Source organism: Vipera berus (assembly GCF_964194415.1).
Source record: "Vipera berus genome assembly, chromosome: 1".
NCBI lineage: Eukaryota > Metazoa > Chordata > Lepidosauria > Squamata > Viperidae > Vipera > Vipera berus.
In genome coordinates, this window is record NC_138202.1 from 304,814,267 (window position 1) to 304,835,748 (window position 21,482).

A 21,482-nucleotide genomic window follows, 5' to 3' on the forward strand; every position below is an offset into this window, starting at 1 on the left:
GGCAGGAACTGATAAGCCGGTCTCCTCCTATAGGTTAAATAAATTTAAATTCACATGGAGCATCCAATTAATTTTGCCACAAAATTAAAAGAGGGGCCAGCTTTGGTTGCTGTATCAGTTTATAACCATTCCTGAACTAGGTTAGCCTAGTCTCACTGATCTATGATTTAATAATATAATTCATTGCTAGGATTACTGCAGAGGGGTCCAGAGATTGCTGTTAGTATAGAAAGCAGCTGTCCAATTAAGTGAAGTAGATAAATCAGACTATATATATGAATCCAGGAAGCACTGCGCTGGTTGCATTCAGCTTCAGATGTTGAAATTAATCAATAAAGGCCTAAAGGTTCAGGATCAGGCATTCAAATGATTGCCTCCTCCAATACTATCCAACTTGGGATCAGCTGGGGAGATCTATTCTTGTTCCACTGGTGGATTTGGCTCTCTTTTATGGCACCGTCTTAAGAATTTGTCTCCTGAGGGATGTTTGATTGCTCTGTTCCACACATTGACTTCCTTCAGGAAATGATTAAAAATATGGATGGAATAGCTGCTTCTCCAAAAATAGACAGTCTTTGAAAGTTTTAAATTCTTTATTTTGTTTTATTTTTTTTAAAATGAGTTTTGTTTTTAATATAGCTGTGCAGAGCTTTGGATGGGGTTCCAAAAAGTTGCTCAAAGAATGTAGGAGCATAAGCTTGGAACCTGTTGGCAACTCTTGAAAACAGCTGTGCAATTTCGGGAAAGGACACTGCTACTTTCAGGACTTGTAGACAAATCTATACCTTCACGCTCCCTGAGAATACCTTTGGGGAACCAAGCCTGATAAACTGCTCCAGCTTAGCTTTTATTATTTTTTCCCCCTTGCTTGAATGATTTTATGGTGGTAGTTTTATTTAAGACTCTCCTCCCTCTTTTCTCTCTCTTTTTGGAGGATGATGAGTATAGAAGGAAGCAAGCAGACAAGTAAATAAGAGACCATAACCTTCAAATAGCAAAATATTACTTTTATGATATGAAAGTTTTCCTTATTCCAAGGTTTTTAAACCATGAAACTCACATTACAATTATAAACAGCAGGTGGCTTTAGGTTTGTCTGAGATCCCAGAGATGGAATAATGAAAAGTGTTAATCCGCCTTCTCAGATAGAGGCATGACTCACTGACACACACACACAGGCAGGTTTTTTGTTTGGATTAGAAAGGACTGTGTGACAGCACCAGCGTTAACTTTTGCAGACTTCCTCTGCCCCGTATTTCAGAGCCCCTAACTGCAAGAGAGGATTAGATTCAACATATATAGAAGGCACCAGGCTGATATTTTAGAAGCAATCTTTGTCTAGAAATACACACAATAAGCATATAGATGGAGGGATCATTACTGTATTGTTATTTGCAGAATTAAATGGTAAGTGCTGAAGAGAGCACTAGTTTAAACAATGCTTCCTATATACTTAAAACAGTTAACGTTCACCTATTGACTTGGGAATGTGGAGATGATTTCCTATGGTCCTTAAAAATGAAACAACACATTACAAGAAACCTTACTGTTCTTTTTAGCATATCCTGGTTTCTTGTAAGTCTTTAATCAGCTGGCAGACTGGAAAATCGCAATTAACTCAACTTCCCCCATCCTTTTCTTTCCTATTTTCCCATCCTGCTTTTTCATAGAGAAATGCAAATTTTATTTTCTTTTTGGAAGCATGGAACCAATTTTCTGTAATGCCACAAAGCATGAAATCATTCAATAAGACTCCTAGGTCAGTTTCAGCTACTGTGAGAATTCTGCTTTGTTTCATTAAGACCCAGGTTTTGGTCAATTTGGGGTTCAGCTAAATTTTGTGTACTTTCTCCCACAAATCCATGTTCATATTTTGGGCTACTTCTGATTTCAGTGGCATCACAGATTTCTGCACTGTAAAATTCACTTTCCCTCCTACGCTTCTATGATCTTCTGATCTAAACACTATCCAGCGATTTTGCTAAAATTGTTGCGGCTCTTATTTAACAACCTCCTCCCACCCAACTCAGAGACAACGCTGTCAGCAAAACAAAAATAACAAAAGTGTATCTGCAAGTAATGTGATCTTGTCTTCTTCAAGTTTCTGCAAATTAGTTAGCTCAAATGTCCAGTCTTAATAGGGTAGAAGAAGAGGGGGAAATTGACAAGAAAACAACAAGACATAACTAATACCATAAATTGACAAGTTGGACCTTAGAGGTTGATCACTATGTCATTTATTTTTCCCCAGGCTATCTGAGAAAATGGAAGGAAGTGACAAGTACTGTCCATCTACCATCCACTTTGTATTCTCCTGGCCCTTCTTCATATCAGTTCTGGGCAAGTGAGAGGATGTAGGGCCAGTTATATGCTGAATGTATGACCTCTGCTGAGTTAGAATGGAGAATCGTGTCTTCCCTCCCTCTCCAAGGGACATTCATGATTTCTGGACCAGGGTCCTTATATATTTCCATTTCTGAAAGAAACCTTGCACTGAAGTTAGGATAAATATTTCCTTTTTTCCCTTCACACACACATAATCAGTTGAAGAAACATCCAATATTTCACTTTCTTCTTCAATTTCCCTCCCCCTCTCTTACACGCATTGATTTTAAACACACTACATACAATCTCTATTGCACAAAAACAGGGTTCACATTCAAATTCTCATGTGCAATATAGCTTATTTCAAACTTATTTCAGAGATGTGCTTAGTTATACCAATTCAAAGTGCAAGATTTGTTGGCCCTTTCTAATCATTCCCACCATGACCATTCATGTGCTTTTACAAGATTTAGCTTCTCTTTTCTTCATTTCTCTTCCATTAGAATCATCTTGCTCACTTATTATTTTATGAGGATTTTCAATAACCTTGGTAACAAAGACAATTAAATTCTGCACTTATCAATTTCAGAAAGTTTCCTTCTCAAAAACAAGGTCATATTTTGCTTCAGCTAACAGGTAAATGTTACCAAAAGATATTTCTAGATTACATTGTGATGTTCTTAACAGTACACACATATCACCCCCCCATCCTGGAATAGTTACTACTCTGGTCTTAAAGCCAGCACTTGTGAGCATTTCTTCAACCTCAGCACAACTGCATGTTCTTATTCTTTGACCTGCCCCACAGAAAAGCAAGCCCATACCAACCCCTATACTGGAAAACAGCCTTGCCAGTTTCTGACAAAGGTCCTTCCAGATGAGCTTGATGGTGAATTGATAGATGAGTTCAGGACATCACCATTTCCCACCGCTGACTCATTGCCGTGCTTTCACAGGGGTTAATGACTACTTCTCTCATGTTCTCACTGCTATCTCCCACCATTTCTGTGTCCAGGCAATAGCGGGTAGCCATGTGCTCAATGTGAGAACCAACTTTATTCCAGCGCTATTAAAGGAAAAATGGAAAATTAAGATTAACTTAATGTTATATTTTAGAAGCTCTTCCCATTAAAATATCAAAGCTATTGCAATGATTAGGGCAGTATTTTTCTGCAGGCAGGCAAAGATTGCTATCTCTCACTATGCTATGGAGAAAGAGTTTGAGGGAGTTTCAAGAACAATGTAGCCTGCCAACTGATACCTCCCCAATTCATAAGGGCTGCCGGGGGAACAGTCTGATCATTGGATCAAATCGAATTCCTAGCTCATGCTTTATGATATATAATAGTTGAGTTGTATCAATATGGTTAACAAAGAGAACAATTATTTAAGGCAGGGGTAGGCAACCTTGGCTCTTTTATGACTCATGGACTTCAACTCCCAGAATTCCTGAGCCAGCCATGCTGAGGAGAAAGGGAGAGGTTTCCATGCTGAGCCATGGATCTTTGTGATCCAATAGATAATAGTTTACTAGAATTTCTATTATGACCGTTTGAGTTGTTCTAAGTTCATGCTGGTAATATCAGCAACAATATCTAACCATTTTATCTTCTGTCAGCTTCTTTTTAAGAATCTATACAAAGTGAGAGTATTACCAAAATATGTGGCAAATAAATTCTCATTGCCCAACATACCCTTTTAAGAAAGCTGCTTCAAAATCTGTCAACTGTTATCTGCATGGATACCAACATGATAAGGATGAAGCAATGGAAAGGGATGAAGCAATAAAGCATGTCACACTTGGGGATAAATGTTTCATATGTGCAATCATTTGTCATTGCCCAACATACCCTTTTAAGAAAGCTGCTTCAAAATCTGTCAACTGTTATCTGCATGGATACCAACATGATAAGGATGAAGCAATGGAAAGGGATGAAGCAATAAAGCATGTCACACTTGGGGATAAATGTTTCATATGTGCAATCATTTGTTGGCAAATGACACATCATGATGAATCCCATCTGGTTTAGCCTAACCTTGCATCAATTTTGGAAAAATAACCATAGTTAGCTATTGGACTATTGCCACAACTTTGTTTATAATTGATATAATTTTGCTTTTAACTATTGCCTCTTAAATTTTAAATCAAGCCCAGAGTGTGATATGACTATCAATAGCATCAGGCATCAACACCGGGCACCAAGGCAATATGATGTGACTAATTTGCAGACCTTAGACATTTTTAACTGTCCTATCCCAAGCAAATCCAAGTAATTTTTGACATATTCCAAATGTTTTTTTTCAGTGGTATCAATGACCATGTATTTTTTTCCACAGACATTAGTGCTGTTAGCATCTGGATTAGAATAGCAGATAAGTAAATCAATAAAAAAATGAACCAAGGAAAGGGGGGAAAAACTTACATCAATATTAGTACACTATGCTGGAGAAGAATTTAACAACCCTGATCTTGGTCTCACCTGCTTGCCATCCCCTTCTTTGCAAGGCAAAAGCATCACCTGGGAACCTGGAAAGAGGGTATGTATGGACAAGCATAACTGTTGAAAGTGGATTTGCTGGTTATATGTATACGTCCATTCCTGAAACAAAGAAGAATGCATTAAACTGATAGCCTTACTTCTCAACATATTTCTTTAATTAAATTCATTATATCTTGCATTTTCTCTCTCACTCAGTGCTAATTTCTTTCCAACTACTGATTTCTCACTTTAGAATAAATAATTAAAAGAATATGGTTTATTTTTTCCCCAACAAATTCATTTCTTTGAGTCTATTAACACTCCTAGTAGGTTTCATCAAGTCAGGACTGTGGTGGGAGGATACAAAATATACTGATTTATTCACCATTAGACCTTCATGTGGCTATGTGCGTCTCTCTGGGATCTCCTTGGACAACACAGGACTGAAGCAGTAGGCGTGAGCCTAAATGGACTCCAGAAGATGGTAGAGGACAGGAAGGCCTGGAGGAACGTTGTCCATGGGATCACGATGGGTCGGACACGACTTCGCAACTAACAACGTAAGTTCCTTGAACTCCTCTCATCAGATCGCTCTTTCCAATCTGTCTTTCTTTAAGCAGTCTCTTTGCTCAGTTTCCTTTCATAAACTATCTTTCTCCTCTTTTCTTATCTTTTAGTTAGTTGTCTTTCATCAGTTGTCTTTCCTCTTGTTGTCATAGCAGATGCCTCCTCACCATAATTATCAGGGCTTCAGATGGATCGTGGTTAACTGCCAGGGTTGGCCCTACCTCCAGATTACAGTTCACCCTCTTTCTCTATTCCAAGCTGCCTTGTATAAGTTGTTGGATGAGTCATGTGCTGAGATACTCCTACTTGCCTCTAGATCTCAAACACTTTGTCTCCCAGTCTCTTTTCCCTCTACAGCAAGATCACCCTTTCCTTTTTCCATGCAAGCCTTTTATTCTTTATGTTTGGATACCGAACTATATCCGATCACTGCCACCATTTGTTAGATTTTTCTTCATGTGGTACGGTACACACACACAAAATGACTTTATTGAACAAAATTAAACTTCTATCTTCCTGTTACTATAAGTTTACAACTATTCTATTTCTGTTCTTGTTTAAACTATACCTGTATTGGAATGTATGAATGACCTTGGAGAAAGAGAGGGTAAGTGCTGTCTGGAAAACAATGAGATAAAAATGGCAGGAGCCTGCAGTCACAGTCTCTTTAACAGCCACAGAAAAAAATTAGGAAAGACCTGCCCTAATGGATCAAGTAGTTAAAAAGTAGAGGTGGGAACTCTGTGCCTTCAGACTTTCAAGTTTCTGTTAATGTAGCCTTATAACAAGATGGTGGGTTTGTTGTCACTGTGAGTTGTGGTGGTGGGGGGCACGAAGGGAGGCTCAGCCAATCTCAATGTATACATGGTTGCACTTTGACAATAAAGGTTCATTTCATAATAAAGTAGAATTAATTCATCTTGTCATATTTCCTGTCTGATTTTCCTGGGAGGGCTGACAATACATTCCTATCTCTATGTTTCTTCTCCTCTTGTTAACACTATGTTTCCTTATCTTAACAATTTCTTCTTTAAATCTTTCCTTTTCCCCTAGGTCTAGCCAATTTCAGTCATTTGCATATCAAAACCCCTTTTCAATCCTTTATAAACTTGCAAATTGACTTTTCTCTCCCCACCTCATTGCCCCCTCCCCAGCACTCTGTTTCTGGAGCTGGTTTATAGAACTCTGCATCTGGGCTACTGTACACTCTGGGTTTGTGGGATTGCTTGGATTGGCAGACTCTTGTTCAGGCATTTTTCCTCCCCCAACTCTCAGCTGGTGTTGAAGATCCAAAAACTAAAATTTTCTCTTGCTGTCTGAAGGCAGCTGTTGAGATGCTTGCCTTTGGGTTGCTGTTCTCTGGGCTTAATTCTTTCCCTTGACACATCCATCCTTGGCACACTTGTTTTCAGTTCCTGGCTCAGGAATTCTGGGAGTTGAAGTCCACAAGTCATAAAAGAGCCAAGGTTGCCTACCCCTGGCTTAGATTCCTATGCAAAGATACTAAGTCAACTAAGATAATCATTTTGTATTTTTAGTCAATCCACACTGAGTCTAGAATAAATGTGCATGTTGTGATACTAAGTGAAGGAACTGTAGAGCTAATCCCCTTTTATTTCTTGACAGTGCTGCTGAAATGATTTGCAAATAATGAAATGCTGCATGTTCAGGCACCTACCCCACACCACAGCTTCTTCTTGTGTGCAATCAACTCAGAAAAAGATTTCCTCATCTCCCATTTTTAAGCCTCTGAATAGGTTGTGGAAACTGATTGTTGAAATTTTGAAAGGGATTGATATTTTCCTTCTGGATGAATGAACAAGGGTAATAAAGAGGTTTCTAACCAGTGTTTGTTAAGATTACAGTGTTAGGAACAAAACAAGGGTAAAACAAGGACATGGTTGGATAAAGTCACTTCTACACACCCCCATCCTGCCCCCCCTCCCTTCCCTTAGCAAGTAACATCCCTTAAGAAGTGATTTCTATATTTCTATCTAGGGTTACCATCTGGTTCACATCTGATTAAATGGCAAGGAAGAGAAAAGGGTGTGATGCCAGGCAAAAGCAGACATGCTAAGAACAGCCAAAGATGACACTTCACATTCATTTCTAGAATTCATTTTGATGCTGAGGAGCAGTGACAGGTGTCACCTTGAATGATTTAGAGCCTTGAAAAATAGTCCCTAGCTCCTGACAGGGTTAATGTGGCTGAATTTTCTGTAGAGAAAATAGTTAGCATGCAAAGTCTCTTCTTGGAGCATGAACCTTCTCACACCTCCCTTCTCCTCCTCCTCCTCTTCTTCCTCTATTTTCTCAAAGGCCCTTCGCACTCAATTCCAGCACTTGTTTTTCTTCTTTTTTAACCAGAAACAGGCTTGTCTTCTGACAAGGTGAAATGCCTTTGCAACTATGCCATGTTCCTCTGCAAATATTCTTTCCACCAGATATACAAAAGGGGTTTTCAAAGCCCCCTTACCACATCTAGTGAAGGCAATAAGAGAAGCATCGTTGTCAGGTTCTTTCTTCATGGTGAAGACACATTCATTTAAACAAAGACTGAAGAGAATTAGGGACCAAGACAATCTCTCTGCATTGGCATAGGGTGAGTTAAAAAGACAAGCAAAAATGCTCTTCTGCTAACAGAGTACCCTAAGATGCTCTTTCATTATCTAGATTATACAATGGTTGGAAAAGAAGCATTTAGTTTCTCTTTCAGTTAGTGTTCCCAAAGAAACATTATGATTCTTAACTGGTAGCCATTCAGTTAGATCATGGAGGACAAGCAATGGTTACTGATGGCTTCCAATGTGGCCCACTGTGTAAGATAACTTCATTGTCCTAGAAATGCTGCCTTTCATAGCACAACAGTGTGCATTCCTGGCAATGCACCATTCAGCTATGGGGGAGTGGGGAAAGATTGGGGAATTTTAGACAGAAATAGAGAAGTGGATGCATTTAAGTGGTTCTACTTTTTCTATTCTGATTCATTCAATGGGACCTGCCGAAATTCCTTACTGCACTATCCTATGATTCCTTCACAAACTTAATATTGATCTTCACAGTCCTTTTGTAGGCATTCAAAGGGTCTCCTGTCAAACTAATCATTGCAAACATTCTTGTCCATCATTGTCTCTAAATTATTCTTGGGAACTACACAGGTAGAAGTTCACTGTTTGCAAGGCTGAGAATGAGTGCAGTTTTCTTCCAAAGGTGCAGCCATATGGGCACATTTCCTGCATTCCTTGCCATACAAACTGCACTCTTCCTAACCCTTTCAATGCTGAGTGATGCAACTCTTTCGGGGGCAGGCATTGTGAAGAAATGACCCCTTCACTTAGGCCGTCTCCATCTAAATTGCAATCAGGAAAGCAACAGGATTGAAAAAGCACAAAAGGGGGGCTTTTGCTCAGGTTCGCCTGGTGCGCCAGTTGCGTCCCTATCTGGACCGAGACGCCCTACGCACAGTTACTCACGCGCTTGTGACCTCCCGTTTGGACTACTGTAACGCTCTCTACATGGGGCTGCCCTTGAAGACCACTCGGAGGCTTCAACTGGTGCAGAATGCGGCCGCGCGAGTTGTAATGGGGGTTTCCCGATACTCCCATGTAACACCTCTACTCCGTGAGCTGCATTGGCTTCCGGTTGCCCTCCGGGTGAAATTCAAGGTGCTGGTTATCACCTATAAAGCCCTACATGGCCTGGGTCCGGGATATCTGAGGGAACACCTGCTGCCGGCATCAAACGCCCTTCGCCCAGTGCGCTCCCACAGGGAGGGTCTGCTCAGGGTCCCGCCGGTAAGAGATTGCCGGCGGGTGACACCCAGGGATAGGGCCTTCTCGGTGGGAGCGCCTGCCCTCTGGAACCAGCTGCCGGTGGAGCTGAGGACTGCCCCCGACCTCCGATCATTCCGCCGGGGCCTGAAGACCTGGCTCTTCGAGCTCTCGGGCCCAGACTGAGGAGAAATTTTAATTTGGGGTTTTTTTTAATCGACTACAGGGTCAATTTAATATTTTTTAATTTGGTTCTTAATTTTTGTACTTTGGATTTTTAATTCCCTGTAAACCGCCCTGAGTCCTCAGGGAATAGGGCGGTATATAAATATAACTAAATAAATAAATAAAATAAATAAATGTGATAGAAAAGATACTGTGTTGGAATGAGCTTTTCTAGGCACCTTCTTCCCCTCTCAGATAAAGAGCATCTTTGGCTTCCAGATTCTCTAGATGAAGCTTGATGACAACCACATGCTTGGCGGAGTGTAATAGGTTTATCTTTGCATACAATCCTTTATGTGCTCCCTGTAGCATACTATAGAGATACTTGGCACTGGGGAGGCAGCCAACAGTTCTAGCATCAGGACAAATCTTTTCACAAGTTCATATAAAAATATCACACTAGCTAACTGGGTAATGATTCACCCCTGTGACAAGGGATTCTGCAAGGCAGGCTGTGGAGTACAGAGGGACAGGAGGGGGAAGGGGAAGGGGGGAAAGGAGGAGGAGGGGAGGAAGAGGTAGAAGAAGAAGTAACAACAACAACAATAATAATTAAAGACTTCAGTCCTGCTGGCTTACAGAATAACAGCTTTTCTCTGAGACCTTATAGAATCATTCCATTGCTGCTGCTGCTGCCACTACCGCCGCTGCCACCACCAATGTGTTGAAGTGTATCCAGGCCTAACAGGCTTCTCATTCCTTTTCTAAAGCTTGTCAGGTTTCTTAGAACTGCTAATGATTAATGGGTTTATTAAATGAATCCCAGATTCAGAAATCTGTTCCAAGAAGGTTACTGCAAACTTTAATATCAGCTGATGCTGTGCTCTAATGGAAAGCCAGTGCATCAGCCAAACAGTGACATCTTCATTAGACAAAAGCAGGGCAAAATTATGATCAATTATTTACCCTCCAATGCATCTCTCTGGCAAACTGCTAAATCAATCAATTGCCTTTCACAAATGAGACATAAACAAGGCCAAGGAAGGCCAAACAGTGTGCTCAGTCCCAGGAGTCTGCCACCCTATGGAAGAAGAGATTGCAAACCACTTTCTGCAGATGCCAGGAGGCAATTATTTGCTCAGTGGAAAAAGAATGACTGTGAGGAACATGGTTGATCCTTATTTCATGATGTATTTCGTGGAACATTTTTTCAGGATGAGAACAGGAGGTAGTCAGAGAAAGGGATTGTTAGGGGACTCTGAGCAAAAGGGGTGGAAATTCCTCACAAATAATAAATAAGAAATACTCAAACACATAATAAAGCCACTGGCTCAGACGTATCTGAAAAGGCATCAGATCCTGTTTGTCTCTTAGGATAGCTACATGCTGAGGCAGCAATAACACAGCAGGAGAGCTCTCCTGCTTTCACATTTTTTTTATTTTACTTAGTAAGCTTTAATGTTTTGATTTTCCTGATTTTCTCCTCTACTATTTCCTCTGCTATACTTTTTAAACCATTCTTCACTGGGTTTTTTGTTGTAATATTTGAAATAACTTAATCCAAATAATGCACGGATTGGAAAAATGAAAAGATAAATATTCTTAGGTAGGTAAGCACTGAATAGATCCAGTTTCACTAGCCCCCCCCCTCTCTCTCTCTCTGGATAGCCACCCCCAATTTGACACTTCCAGATGTGTTGGGACTTAACTCCCATAATTAGTAGCTATTATAACCTTTGTGGGCTGAGTTTTGGATAATTACAGTCACAACACATCTGGAAAGTGCTTGGTTATAAAAGATTATAGTGGAAGAAACATTAACACTAACCTGGCCATAGTAGAACAGGAAATTCTTCTACATTTTTCTCAGATACAATTCACTTCTACTCTTAAAGGCAAACTGTACTTGAAAACTTCAACTGTCTGTCTCTTTCTTCTCATTCATAAAATGTTTCAGGAGATTGCAAGCAATAATACAATGCTGACTTATCCTTTGGGGAATTCTTTAGCAGGCCTGTTTTTAAAGAGTTTTGGAACTGAGAAAATACATAAATATGTCAGTCGGATTTCCATGTACACAGCCTGATGTAAGAGCCTTAGAGTTCTAATTCAAGCTTGCATGGCTGCCTTATTTTCTGAATTGGCACCTCTGGAGAACAGCAGGTTTTTTTAAGGACACAGCTCTTTCCAGAGGGGATTCTGAGGCTCTAAACACCATATTATATCCCTTGGCATTATAAAATATTTCCTACAAAGTCATTTTTGCAGATACTTTAATTATTAAATTATTCGGCACTGGAAACTTCTTGGAGGGAAGTAATACAAACTTAAAAGCACCCTGTGACTTTAAAAACAGTCACCATAAAGAGCAAGATCCCTAAGCTATCATTATTTATTTATTATGCTAATGACTGGCTAATGGCCCCCAAAACGCAAGGGAAAGAAAGGCTAAAGTGCTGGAGCAGCATGAATGGCCCTTTCCTTATGTTCTTGTGAACCCTGACTACAGCAAGCTAAGTAAAAGCAACAACATTTTAGTCTGAATTACAGCATATAAAAAAATCTCTTTGGCTTTCTGCTTTATGTGGAATTTTCTTCCTCCTGGACATTCATTAAAGCCAGAGGCTGGACTCCTTTCCATAAATCAGAAAGATCTCCTTATGGGTCTTTGTTTAATTATGGGTACTCCTGGCAGAAAAAGCTCTAATGTGTAATATTTCTCCCCACCATTAATTTGATTGTGTGTCTGAAACATATTTCCTAATACTATGGAGAGCCTCCAGTTATTTCTACATGAAAACTGTTTTAAAAAAATGAACTCGTAAAATTTTTATACTGAAGATATTGTACTGAGATGAACAGAGTGACTTTGCATTCTTCAGTGACTGCAATAGGATCACATGGATCACCCAAAGAAAACACAGGGGAAAAAACCTATTGCCTGTCATATTCCTAGATATACAAAACAATAATTCCTCTCCTACTGAAACTTCACAATGAAGGAAGGCCCTGTTTTCATGAATAGTTGTGAGTCATTTTTTTGTGTGTGCTAAAGTTGAAGTACATATTCAGTATTCTTACATGAAAAATATAATTTTAACATGGGTGGAGTGGGAAGACAGAGCATACCTTTGGGTGTTCCTAGGGTTGCAAAGTGGCACCTAATTGTTAATCTGCTCCAAAGAATACTCTCTGATTGACACTGCATATTTTCCTTTTGCTGATTGGGGGAGAATGAGATAAGCTTCATTAAGCTCCTTTTACTTTAATAGGCAATTTAATATTGAATGAATGCCGAGTATGAACTTCATATAGTGCTGCAATTCAGTACATTTTTTTTAGAAGTAGGAAAAAGAGTGAATAGGTCTGAAAGATGGGAGAAGAATTATGGGCCATAATAGCTTGCTTTTAAGTACAAATGGGTCTGGGATGAGCTCTTGTTGAGATTTATTTATATAAGAGAGAATCAGTGCTGGGAGACGACTGGGGAGACTTAGCTTCAAACCCATCTACTATTGAAGTTCACAAAGGGGTGATATAGGTCAATAAGTGCCAGTCAGGACAATCTACCTCACATGATTGTTGTAGGGGAAAATGTGAATGTTAAGTATTGAACAATGAACTCCTGGAGGAAAAGTAGAATATAAATCTAAATAACAAATAATACAGGATATTTCTGCTGGAATGACCAAAATCCCTTACAGTTTTGATTCTTGGGATGCTAAGAACATTCAAGATTCTATGCACCCCAAGCATTACTGCTGATATAGATGTTTGAGTCTGAAAAGGAACAGATTAGTAAATAATGTCCCTGGCTTCATGGGAAGACTTATCACAAGGCAATGTCTTTGCACACAAAGTGATCTGCAGATGATAAAATTACATTCCAGAATGTAATACTAGCCCTGGAATATTTGTTGGGGTTGTGACAGATTACAGACATATCTTGTGGAAGAATCTTTTATACATAAATATTTTATCACTTAGCTACCAAGTACGAAATCAGCTCACGTAAGTTCTTCTAATCTGAATCAAAGAAAACAAATACACTATTCCAAAAAGCAATTAAAACACGGATTATCTAAACATTATCCAAGGTAAACAGTCCTCTGCTTATAAATAATCAGCATCTCAATGACAAGCTTATAAACACAAGATTTCTGTGGGCAAGGAGTGTTAGAGAAGATTTTTAAAAATATGCAAGCTTATATAGGTGTCTTCAGTTATTACATGAAATATATGTACTTCCTATTTTTTCCATAGCCAATTTATTTTCTCCAGCCTGACCCCCCTGGAAATGTGTTGGTATAGGTTGATTGGGAAGTTTGGAAGTTGTAGTCCAAACACTAGATTTTTTTTTTGCTGTTATCAGTAAACCTGGAATATGTTGACTTTTGGAAGCCTTGTTTATAACTCTTCTAGAAACTAGAGTAATCCCCTTATAACAAAGGGGGCTTGGGTAGTGCACCCTGGTCATCTTGGGTTTCATGCTTAGCCAACATATATATCATGGAGCACTTCATTCTGTGTTAAGCTCATGGGACAAATATTTTTTTAATGACACTGCTATTTGCATTCCATCCCTGCTTGGGTATTTTTTTAAAAAATCTGATTTTGCTGATCTCTCTTCTTTGATACTCTATATTACCATCCATATTTTAGAACTTTTAATGCTATTTTTTTTCTTGAGTGCCTTGGTTGTTGTTGTTGTTTTAAAAAAGCTACCAGTGGGTTTTGTTAATTGAGCATCCTGCTTTAATTATACTTCCAGCCTTAGCTTTATCATTTACCATCAGCAGACAGAGTTTTAGCCACCTCCACAATATCATAGTTCAGATAAGGGCAGCACGTAATTGTAAACCCTATGAATAAAGCTTTATATTCCCTCCAACCTGCAACACTTTAGAGAAATTACCTGTGCCGTTGCTGCTGCACCTTTGCTGGTGATGCAGGGATTTAAGAGGACCATTGGGAATTCCTGTCCTTCATTTTTCTGGGACTCCAGACATCTCTGTCTCTGCCGAATCATTCCTGTCTGGTACAGTGATTCCTCAGGAATTCTAAGGAAACAGATGAAGCCTAAAGATTAACAATATATTAAATAATAATATCCATTCTAAATGTGCAAGAGGAACAGAGGGCATCAATGATTTTAGAAGAACGACGTAGAATAAGGGCTATCAGTTTTCATCTGTAGCAAGCAAGTATACATTATAGTTGCTGACAATATAAAATAGCCAATGCAGTATAACAAATGATTGCTGAATTTGATCTAAAAAAACCCCTGACTTAAATTTCCTTTTCTGTTCCTTTTGGTACAATTTGATCAAAAATTGGCATAAAATATTTTAAAATAAACAGCCACCAACAGTTAGCATTATGAAATGTCATGGGTGATATTCGATTTACTCTGGGGTTTTTTATTCCATTATGCTGTTTACTATCAACATATGCAATGGGCTCTTTGGAAGAGAGGGACAGGATAAAAATGTAATTATGCTGGAAACAATGATTTTTCAAAAATATGTCAACTAATAATTTCAAACTTGGGAAACTTTTAGAAAATTATTTTGTCATATAAAGGGTTAGACTAAAAAAAATAATGAAGTGATAAGCCTGAATAATTGTTTTAATGCTGACATTTTAAGCCCTATTGGGAATGTTTTTTTTAGTTAAATTGGTAAAAATAAACTAACAAACTAGTTAAAAAACCCATCTAGTTAAAATTAATTACATTAGTTTAAATAAATAAACATATAATGATTAATTCTGAAAAGAAGAAAATATAATACAGCAATAATCAATAAATCTTACTTCTAAGAAAATGTGCACAGTGGATCAGACCTAAAGTCATTCTGTAATGCAAGAATGAGTAGGTTGTTGTCTTCCAGTTGTTGCTGAACTCCGACTCCTATAATCCCTAGCTAACCTGGCTAAGATGAGCAATGATGGGAATTTACAGTCAACCATCTGGAAGGACATACTACTCATACTAGTTGAAAAACAAAATGAAGTTTGTAAAATTTCATTCATGTAGCAAGTAACGTATACTAAACATATTTTTTTTTAAAAAAAAACTAGTAGTACCTAAGCTCTGGATAGACATTTTCCAAATACCACTTGAATGTGTGACATTTCAAGGTCTTTCTCAGTTCCACTCTGCTTTGAATGCTGTTGAAAAGAGCATATTGGAAAATATAGTTATGGCAGTGCATCTGGTTACATCTTTAACGGGAGTCAAGTTTTAGTGGGTCAGGAAAAAAATAGATTCCATTATAAATAAATGGAATAGAAGAATAATGTGGAAGCCACCTCCTCTCTTATAGTTATTTCTAATGGTAATCACACATTGCACTGAACCATCATTTTGTTTTAGGTTAAAATGTTGTGTGACCCCAGCCATTGTGGTTTCTATCACCAATTTATGGCTTAGTGCTATGCATGAATCAGGATGCTCTGGTTTGCTCAGTAATGCAGTTAAAACAAATCCTGGCATAGTAGAATTAACAAATGCAACACTGCATGTCTAATATTAACACATAAAGTAACCGAAATGATCAACTTAAAATAATGTTAAAATGCAATTAATGTCCTAGTCTGTGTCATGGCAGATTAATAAGGCAAAATACAGCATGCAAGGTCTTTTCTTGCATGTCATTCTAATTTTTCTCTTTATTCTTAGCATTAAAAGGATAGAAATATATTGACTCTTCTAACTAGATATTTATGCAAATGGATTCAGCTAATGCACAGAAACCTTCAACTTCTCCATTTCTTTCCTCAAAGAAATGTAGTAAATTACTTTATGACCTAACTGTTTTACAGTTCAGCAATTAACTAACTCTCTGACAGTAGTAGTACTGCTAAAATGATGCTGTGCTTACTTTAAAAGGTAACTCTATTGAATTTCCAAAAGAGTTAATCCAGGACATTAATTACACTCAGCTGCCAAACCCCAACAATTAGTGTACAGTTGATCTTATTTTTGGTCTTTTTGATTCTTTGTCCTCTGGATATCTATCCTTGCTGGCCATCCTCCTCCTTGATGATATGAGGGTTTTTTTTAGCTGTCTGATCAATTCTTTATTTCCTTGTTAGCTATTATTTTCTTTTGCCAATCTGAGTCCATCTCTGAATGCTGTTAAGTTTCTATTAGCCCATATCAACTTCCTGCCCCTATGTGGGACACTGTAAAAAAAACCCCAAATAAAACTATATCTCACTCTTCTCTTAGCTATTTCTCAGGCTTGGGTTATTAGCTACAAGTAAAATTTGCAGGACTGGGAGATCACAGGACAAAACAATAGAAGTTATTTTACTTTCTCCATTCTGGCACAATCTGATTTGAAAACAACTGTAAGATCTGAGTTCTGCTGAGAAGGCTCTTTCTAACATATTACCAATAAATGAAATTTTGCATTCTTGAACTTGTAAATAAGATTTTGCCAGTTGTGCTCCAGCTGTGAAATGTCTTACATAGGAAGGTTAAATGAGCTCCAACTAAAAAGAAACCACTTTTTTATTAACTCTGGCCTACATATATGACTAGGATGATTGAATAGCTGAAACTGAAGTAGATATGGACATAGGATTATAGATTTTTACTATTAAAACAGTTATGAGTCAGGACTGGGATCAAAGGGAAATGAATTAATCTTTTCACTTTATGGTATGATAAAAAATCCCACAAATGTTTTTGGCCTTAGCAATTTTCTCTAGGATAGCAGTGCTATATGCAGCTAACTGTGGCATATGAGAGCAGAAGCCATTTTTGTGCACATACAGTATATATTAACATGAATGAGAACCACAAATCTAATGAATGCTACATACATTGCTCCAAGCCCAGTCCTGAAATTTAGATGACATAAAGAAAATAAGCAAAATAAAAAAACCTGCTGGTAAAGAAAATAATGGATTGGATTTAACTTCCCCCTTTAATATATAATCAGAGCAGATGGAAACACTTAGCTGACCTTGGTTGATCTCAAAAAACCTAAGCAAAGTCAGACCTAATAGATAGGATGTCTTGAGGAAATCCTAGGGATGGGGACACACACAAAAATCCTGAAAGAAAGCAAACACTAGTTTTGTACTTATGCCAAGAAAATGATGCATCCCTGTCTACATTTAAGCTCCACTCCAAGGAATCTTTACTGTTCTTTTTCTCCAGATATATAACTGGTGCTGTTGCTAACTGCTTGATCAGGGATATGTGCAGCACTAGCTGAAATGAAGTAATTACAGTGTATAATACATTATTACAAGTGATAGGGAAGATTTCATCTGACAGAACAAAGGTCCCAGAACATCAGGTGGTAGCACGAACAAGATATACAGGTGACCTGCACCTTCCCATCACCTGAGATTATACAGTTATAAAACAACCTAAGGCACTGGATAAAGGAGCAATAAAAAGAAAAAAAGAAGGTAAATGGCAGCTGGAAATGAAATACATTTCCTCACTAGTCCTGAGCCAATGTTAAACCATTTGCTTTAGGGGCAAATATGGAAACAAGGATTCAGACTGCCTCATATATCTTATATTGTATGGGTTTAGGCTTTGTTGAAGGAGGAAGTGTTTGTTTATTTGCTTTTGCTCTGGAATAGTGTTTATTCACAAGGCTAACTCATTAGTGAGGATAGCCGATTCTGTTTCTCCTGGACCAACCTAACAGCTATGAAGAGGAGAAATCACCTTGGAATTTATCTGAGACAATTTCAAACATGAGAAATGAGGAGGAGATGAGCCCATTTATTTTCATCCATGAACAAACCAATATTTCAAATGTGATCAGCCAATGGGCTTTTATATAAGCTCTCCATCCCCCCCTCACTTCTCCACAAATAACAACTAGGACTTTATACTTATATCCTTGCAGCATCTGTTTACTATTAACATCTAATTAACTGTTCCCAGAGAAACAAAAAGCACGCATCCCAACAGCTGGACGATGCTCCAATAAAACAATAATGAGGTTCTACCATATCAAGCAATTGAGTCTCTTTCTGTTTTCCTTCACTGCCAGAGGGGGCCACTTACTCTCCATATGGTCTCCCTTGAGCTGCAGGCCGGGCTGCGTAATAATATTGCTTGTATTCATCCATCCACACTTCCGCTGTGCGCTTGGTGTTTCTAAGGAAAGGCATTTTAAAAAGGAAGGAGAAACAACACGAAAAGCTTGGATGAAAGAGTTTAAATTTGATCTTCTAATAAAAAAAACAGCAAGGATAAAGGAGAGAGAATGCATCAGTTCATTTTCATGAGAGATCTAGATAAAAAAAAAGACCAGTGATAGAGTTCAGTTCTTAAAGAAATATATTTTTTTAGAGGTACATTATGAATACATCTGCCCCAGAACCAAACAGAAGCAGTTATTAACTGTGGCTTCCATTATGTGTAAATTGGAAACTATAGTAACCCATGTCCAAATACAGGTAATCCTTGACTTACAACCACAATTGAGCCCAACATTTTTGTTGTTAAGTGAGCTTTGCCCCATCTTATAACCTTTAAGGCACAGTTGTTAAGTGAATCATTGTGGCTGATAAGTTAGTAACCCCGTTGTTAAGTGAATCTGTCTTCCCCATTGACTTTGCTTGTCAAAAGGTTGCAAAAGGTGATCACATATCAGTCAACTGGTATGAACCAATGGCCAAGCATCTGAATTTTGATCACATGATCATGCGGATGCTACAAAGGTTGTAACTTTGAAAAATGGTCATAAGTCACTCTTTTCAGTGCTGTTGTAATTTTGAACTGTTACTAAATGAACTGTTGTAAGTTGAGGACTACCTGTAAGTCAAATTCAGAAATGGTAAGTTAAATTTCTTGTGGGTTTCCTAGTTGTTTCCCTAGTTGTAATAAAGGAGAAATGAAAACTTAGCAAAAGGGATGCTTGCAGGTACATGGAGTAAATAACTGGACTAAGCACCTACCTAAAGCAGAATGTACGGATGTGATGATTACAAGCCTGAAATATCCATTTATTGTCTATGACAAACTAGGTTAAGGCATCAGAGTGCCAAAAATATTACAGGTACCTTTACAATATTTATTTGGTACTGAATCCAACTTTATCAGATAGTAAATTAAGATTCATACCAAGGCAGTGAATAACCTCATGGTTTATTTGATTGAAAATACTCAGTTTAGTTATATAATTTCTATTCATATAGATATCTGCAAAAAATATACCAGAAAAATGGATTCATTATAAAGAAATGGGCCTATAAACTGATGGAAAAAGACTGCATTGCTGCTGTTTATTAAAGGGCTGTACAAAGTTTTAGATTTGATTTGGAACAGATTCTGTCAGAAGTATGGAAATGTAAACCTGACACCTTTACTTTAATGGCACTCATTAAAGTAACTATGTGTATTTCTAAGGTTGATTGACTGTAATAGAAGTCTTCCATATAAAACCTGATAGAAGTCCTTAGTAGTGCAATATAATGCAGGAAGACTGTATTTTGCATTTTCTTTATCAGCAGAAGGTAACACCAATTCAATTTTTTATTATTTGTTCAATATATTGGCTAGATAATTTTCATATCTTGCAAAGGCCTAGAAAAGGAATCTCCAGATTCTGCTAGAAAGCAGTATAATAAACGAACAAGAGAATCAATATTCTCATTCCACACACTTGAGCATTGCAAAAAGGGTAGGTTTTCAAAGCATGCATTGACAAATGAATATAATTGGTGAGTTTTTCTCACTCTCTCTCCCTCTTCTTTAAGAATATCCCAATATCTAGTGTTTCTTTGGAAGATGATCAGTGAATGATGTATGAATTTTGCACTTAGAAGCATAGGAATTGTTCCTCTGAAGATCAACCTTGACATACTTGAATTGGTGTCTAGCAGCCGATAGAGATATATGAAGGAGTATATATGGAATCCAATAGTTGGCACTCCTAAATCTTCACTGGGATGATTATATTATTCATTCTGTCTCCTGTTTGTTTTTCTGCCACCCCCCCTTGCTCTCCAAGGTTCACCTTATTCATTTAAAGTTTGATCAAGGTCTATTCAGGTAGGCTACATTCCCTCTTCCCTTTGCAATTTCTTTTCATCTGCTCTACTGCTTTGATTAACTATCCATAAGCAGACTTGCAATCCTAAAATGTGAAGCTGATCAGAGAACTTGCTGAGTAGTGTAACTTCTAAAAAGAGAAAAATAATCCAGTATACATCTGTAGCTCCACTGTAGCAATGGAATGCCACTGCTCAAAATGAATGCCATATACAGTATTTGCTCCATCTACGGAAAAACAAACAAGAAAGTTCACAACTATACTTGGCACAAATGTCCTGGAATTTCCATACAACTTGGAGATGGTATTACTACTGCCTCTAAATATCTATGCACAATTTTAATATTTTTGAATAACACCAAAAAAACCAACATTGTTTTACTTACATTCAGAACCACAAAGTTCCAAACTGAAGTTAATGTTTTGTGTGAGCACAGTGATTCTGCTTTTGCATATGTCTTTTCTTATCACAGCTACACAGCTGTAGAGACTATTTTACCTGTGCATGCCTGAATATTTGCTCTTTTTAAACACAGTGACAGATTTTCTGGTAATCTGAATAAAGAATCAACTCAGCAACTATCCCCTGTGACTTTGCTCAGTGCCCTTAAATAGCTGGATTAGGTGATGAGCAATGGGAAAATTTTAAAAAAAAAGTCATATTAGATTGATCTAAGAATGTATATAATGTACAATCATAATTTCATCAGCATTCTTAGCAAATATTTTAAAAATTAAGATTCCTCCAAATGCTGACCACATCAGCCGTACTCACATCTACCCATATGTTGAAGCCTTGCTGCGGAAGACAATTTTCATCATTAAGAACCAGCATTGACACTCCCATTCTATTCTCCTTAGTAGTTCTCCTCTTTAGAACATCCGCTGTTTCCCTACAACCTATTTTTCAATTCTTCACTCTTCCTGATGTGCTGGTTAAACTACAGGAAGTCCTTGACTTACAACCAAAATTGAGCCTAAAATTTCTGTTGCTAAGTGAGACGTTAACATTTGCCCCATTTTACAACTTTTCTTGCCATCATTGTTAAGTGAATCACTGCAGTTGTTAAGTTAGTAACATGGTTCTTAAGTGGATCTGGTTTCCGCATTGCTTGTCAGAAGGTCGCAAAAGGTGATCA

The 21,482-nt window shown here is 37.9% G+C and overlaps 1 protein-coding gene across 1 annotated transcript in view; it reads right to left on the minus strand.

Moving 5' to 3' along the window:
• Positions 1 to 3,232: 3,232 nt before the first annotated feature.
• Positions 3,233 to 21,482, minus strand: part of GALNT14 (polypeptide N-acetylgalactosaminyltransferase 14) — a gene marked incomplete at its 3' end in the record, with an annotated part of 335,253 nt that continues 317,003 nt past the window's right edge. The window contains exons 11-15 of the mRNA XM_081341474.1: positions 18,351 to 18,443; positions 15,395 to 15,478; positions 14,223 to 14,367; positions 4,806 to 4,925; positions 3,233 to 3,391 (exon numbers count right to left, since the gene is read on the minus strand). Of these exons, the coding sequence (XP_081197600.1) occupies positions 3,233 to 3,391; positions 4,806 to 4,925; positions 14,223 to 14,367; positions 15,395 to 15,478; positions 18,351 to 18,443 (601 nt within the window). The remainder of the gene's footprint in view (positions 3,392 to 4,805; positions 4,926 to 14,222; positions 14,368 to 15,394; positions 15,479 to 18,350; positions 18,444 to 21,482) is intronic.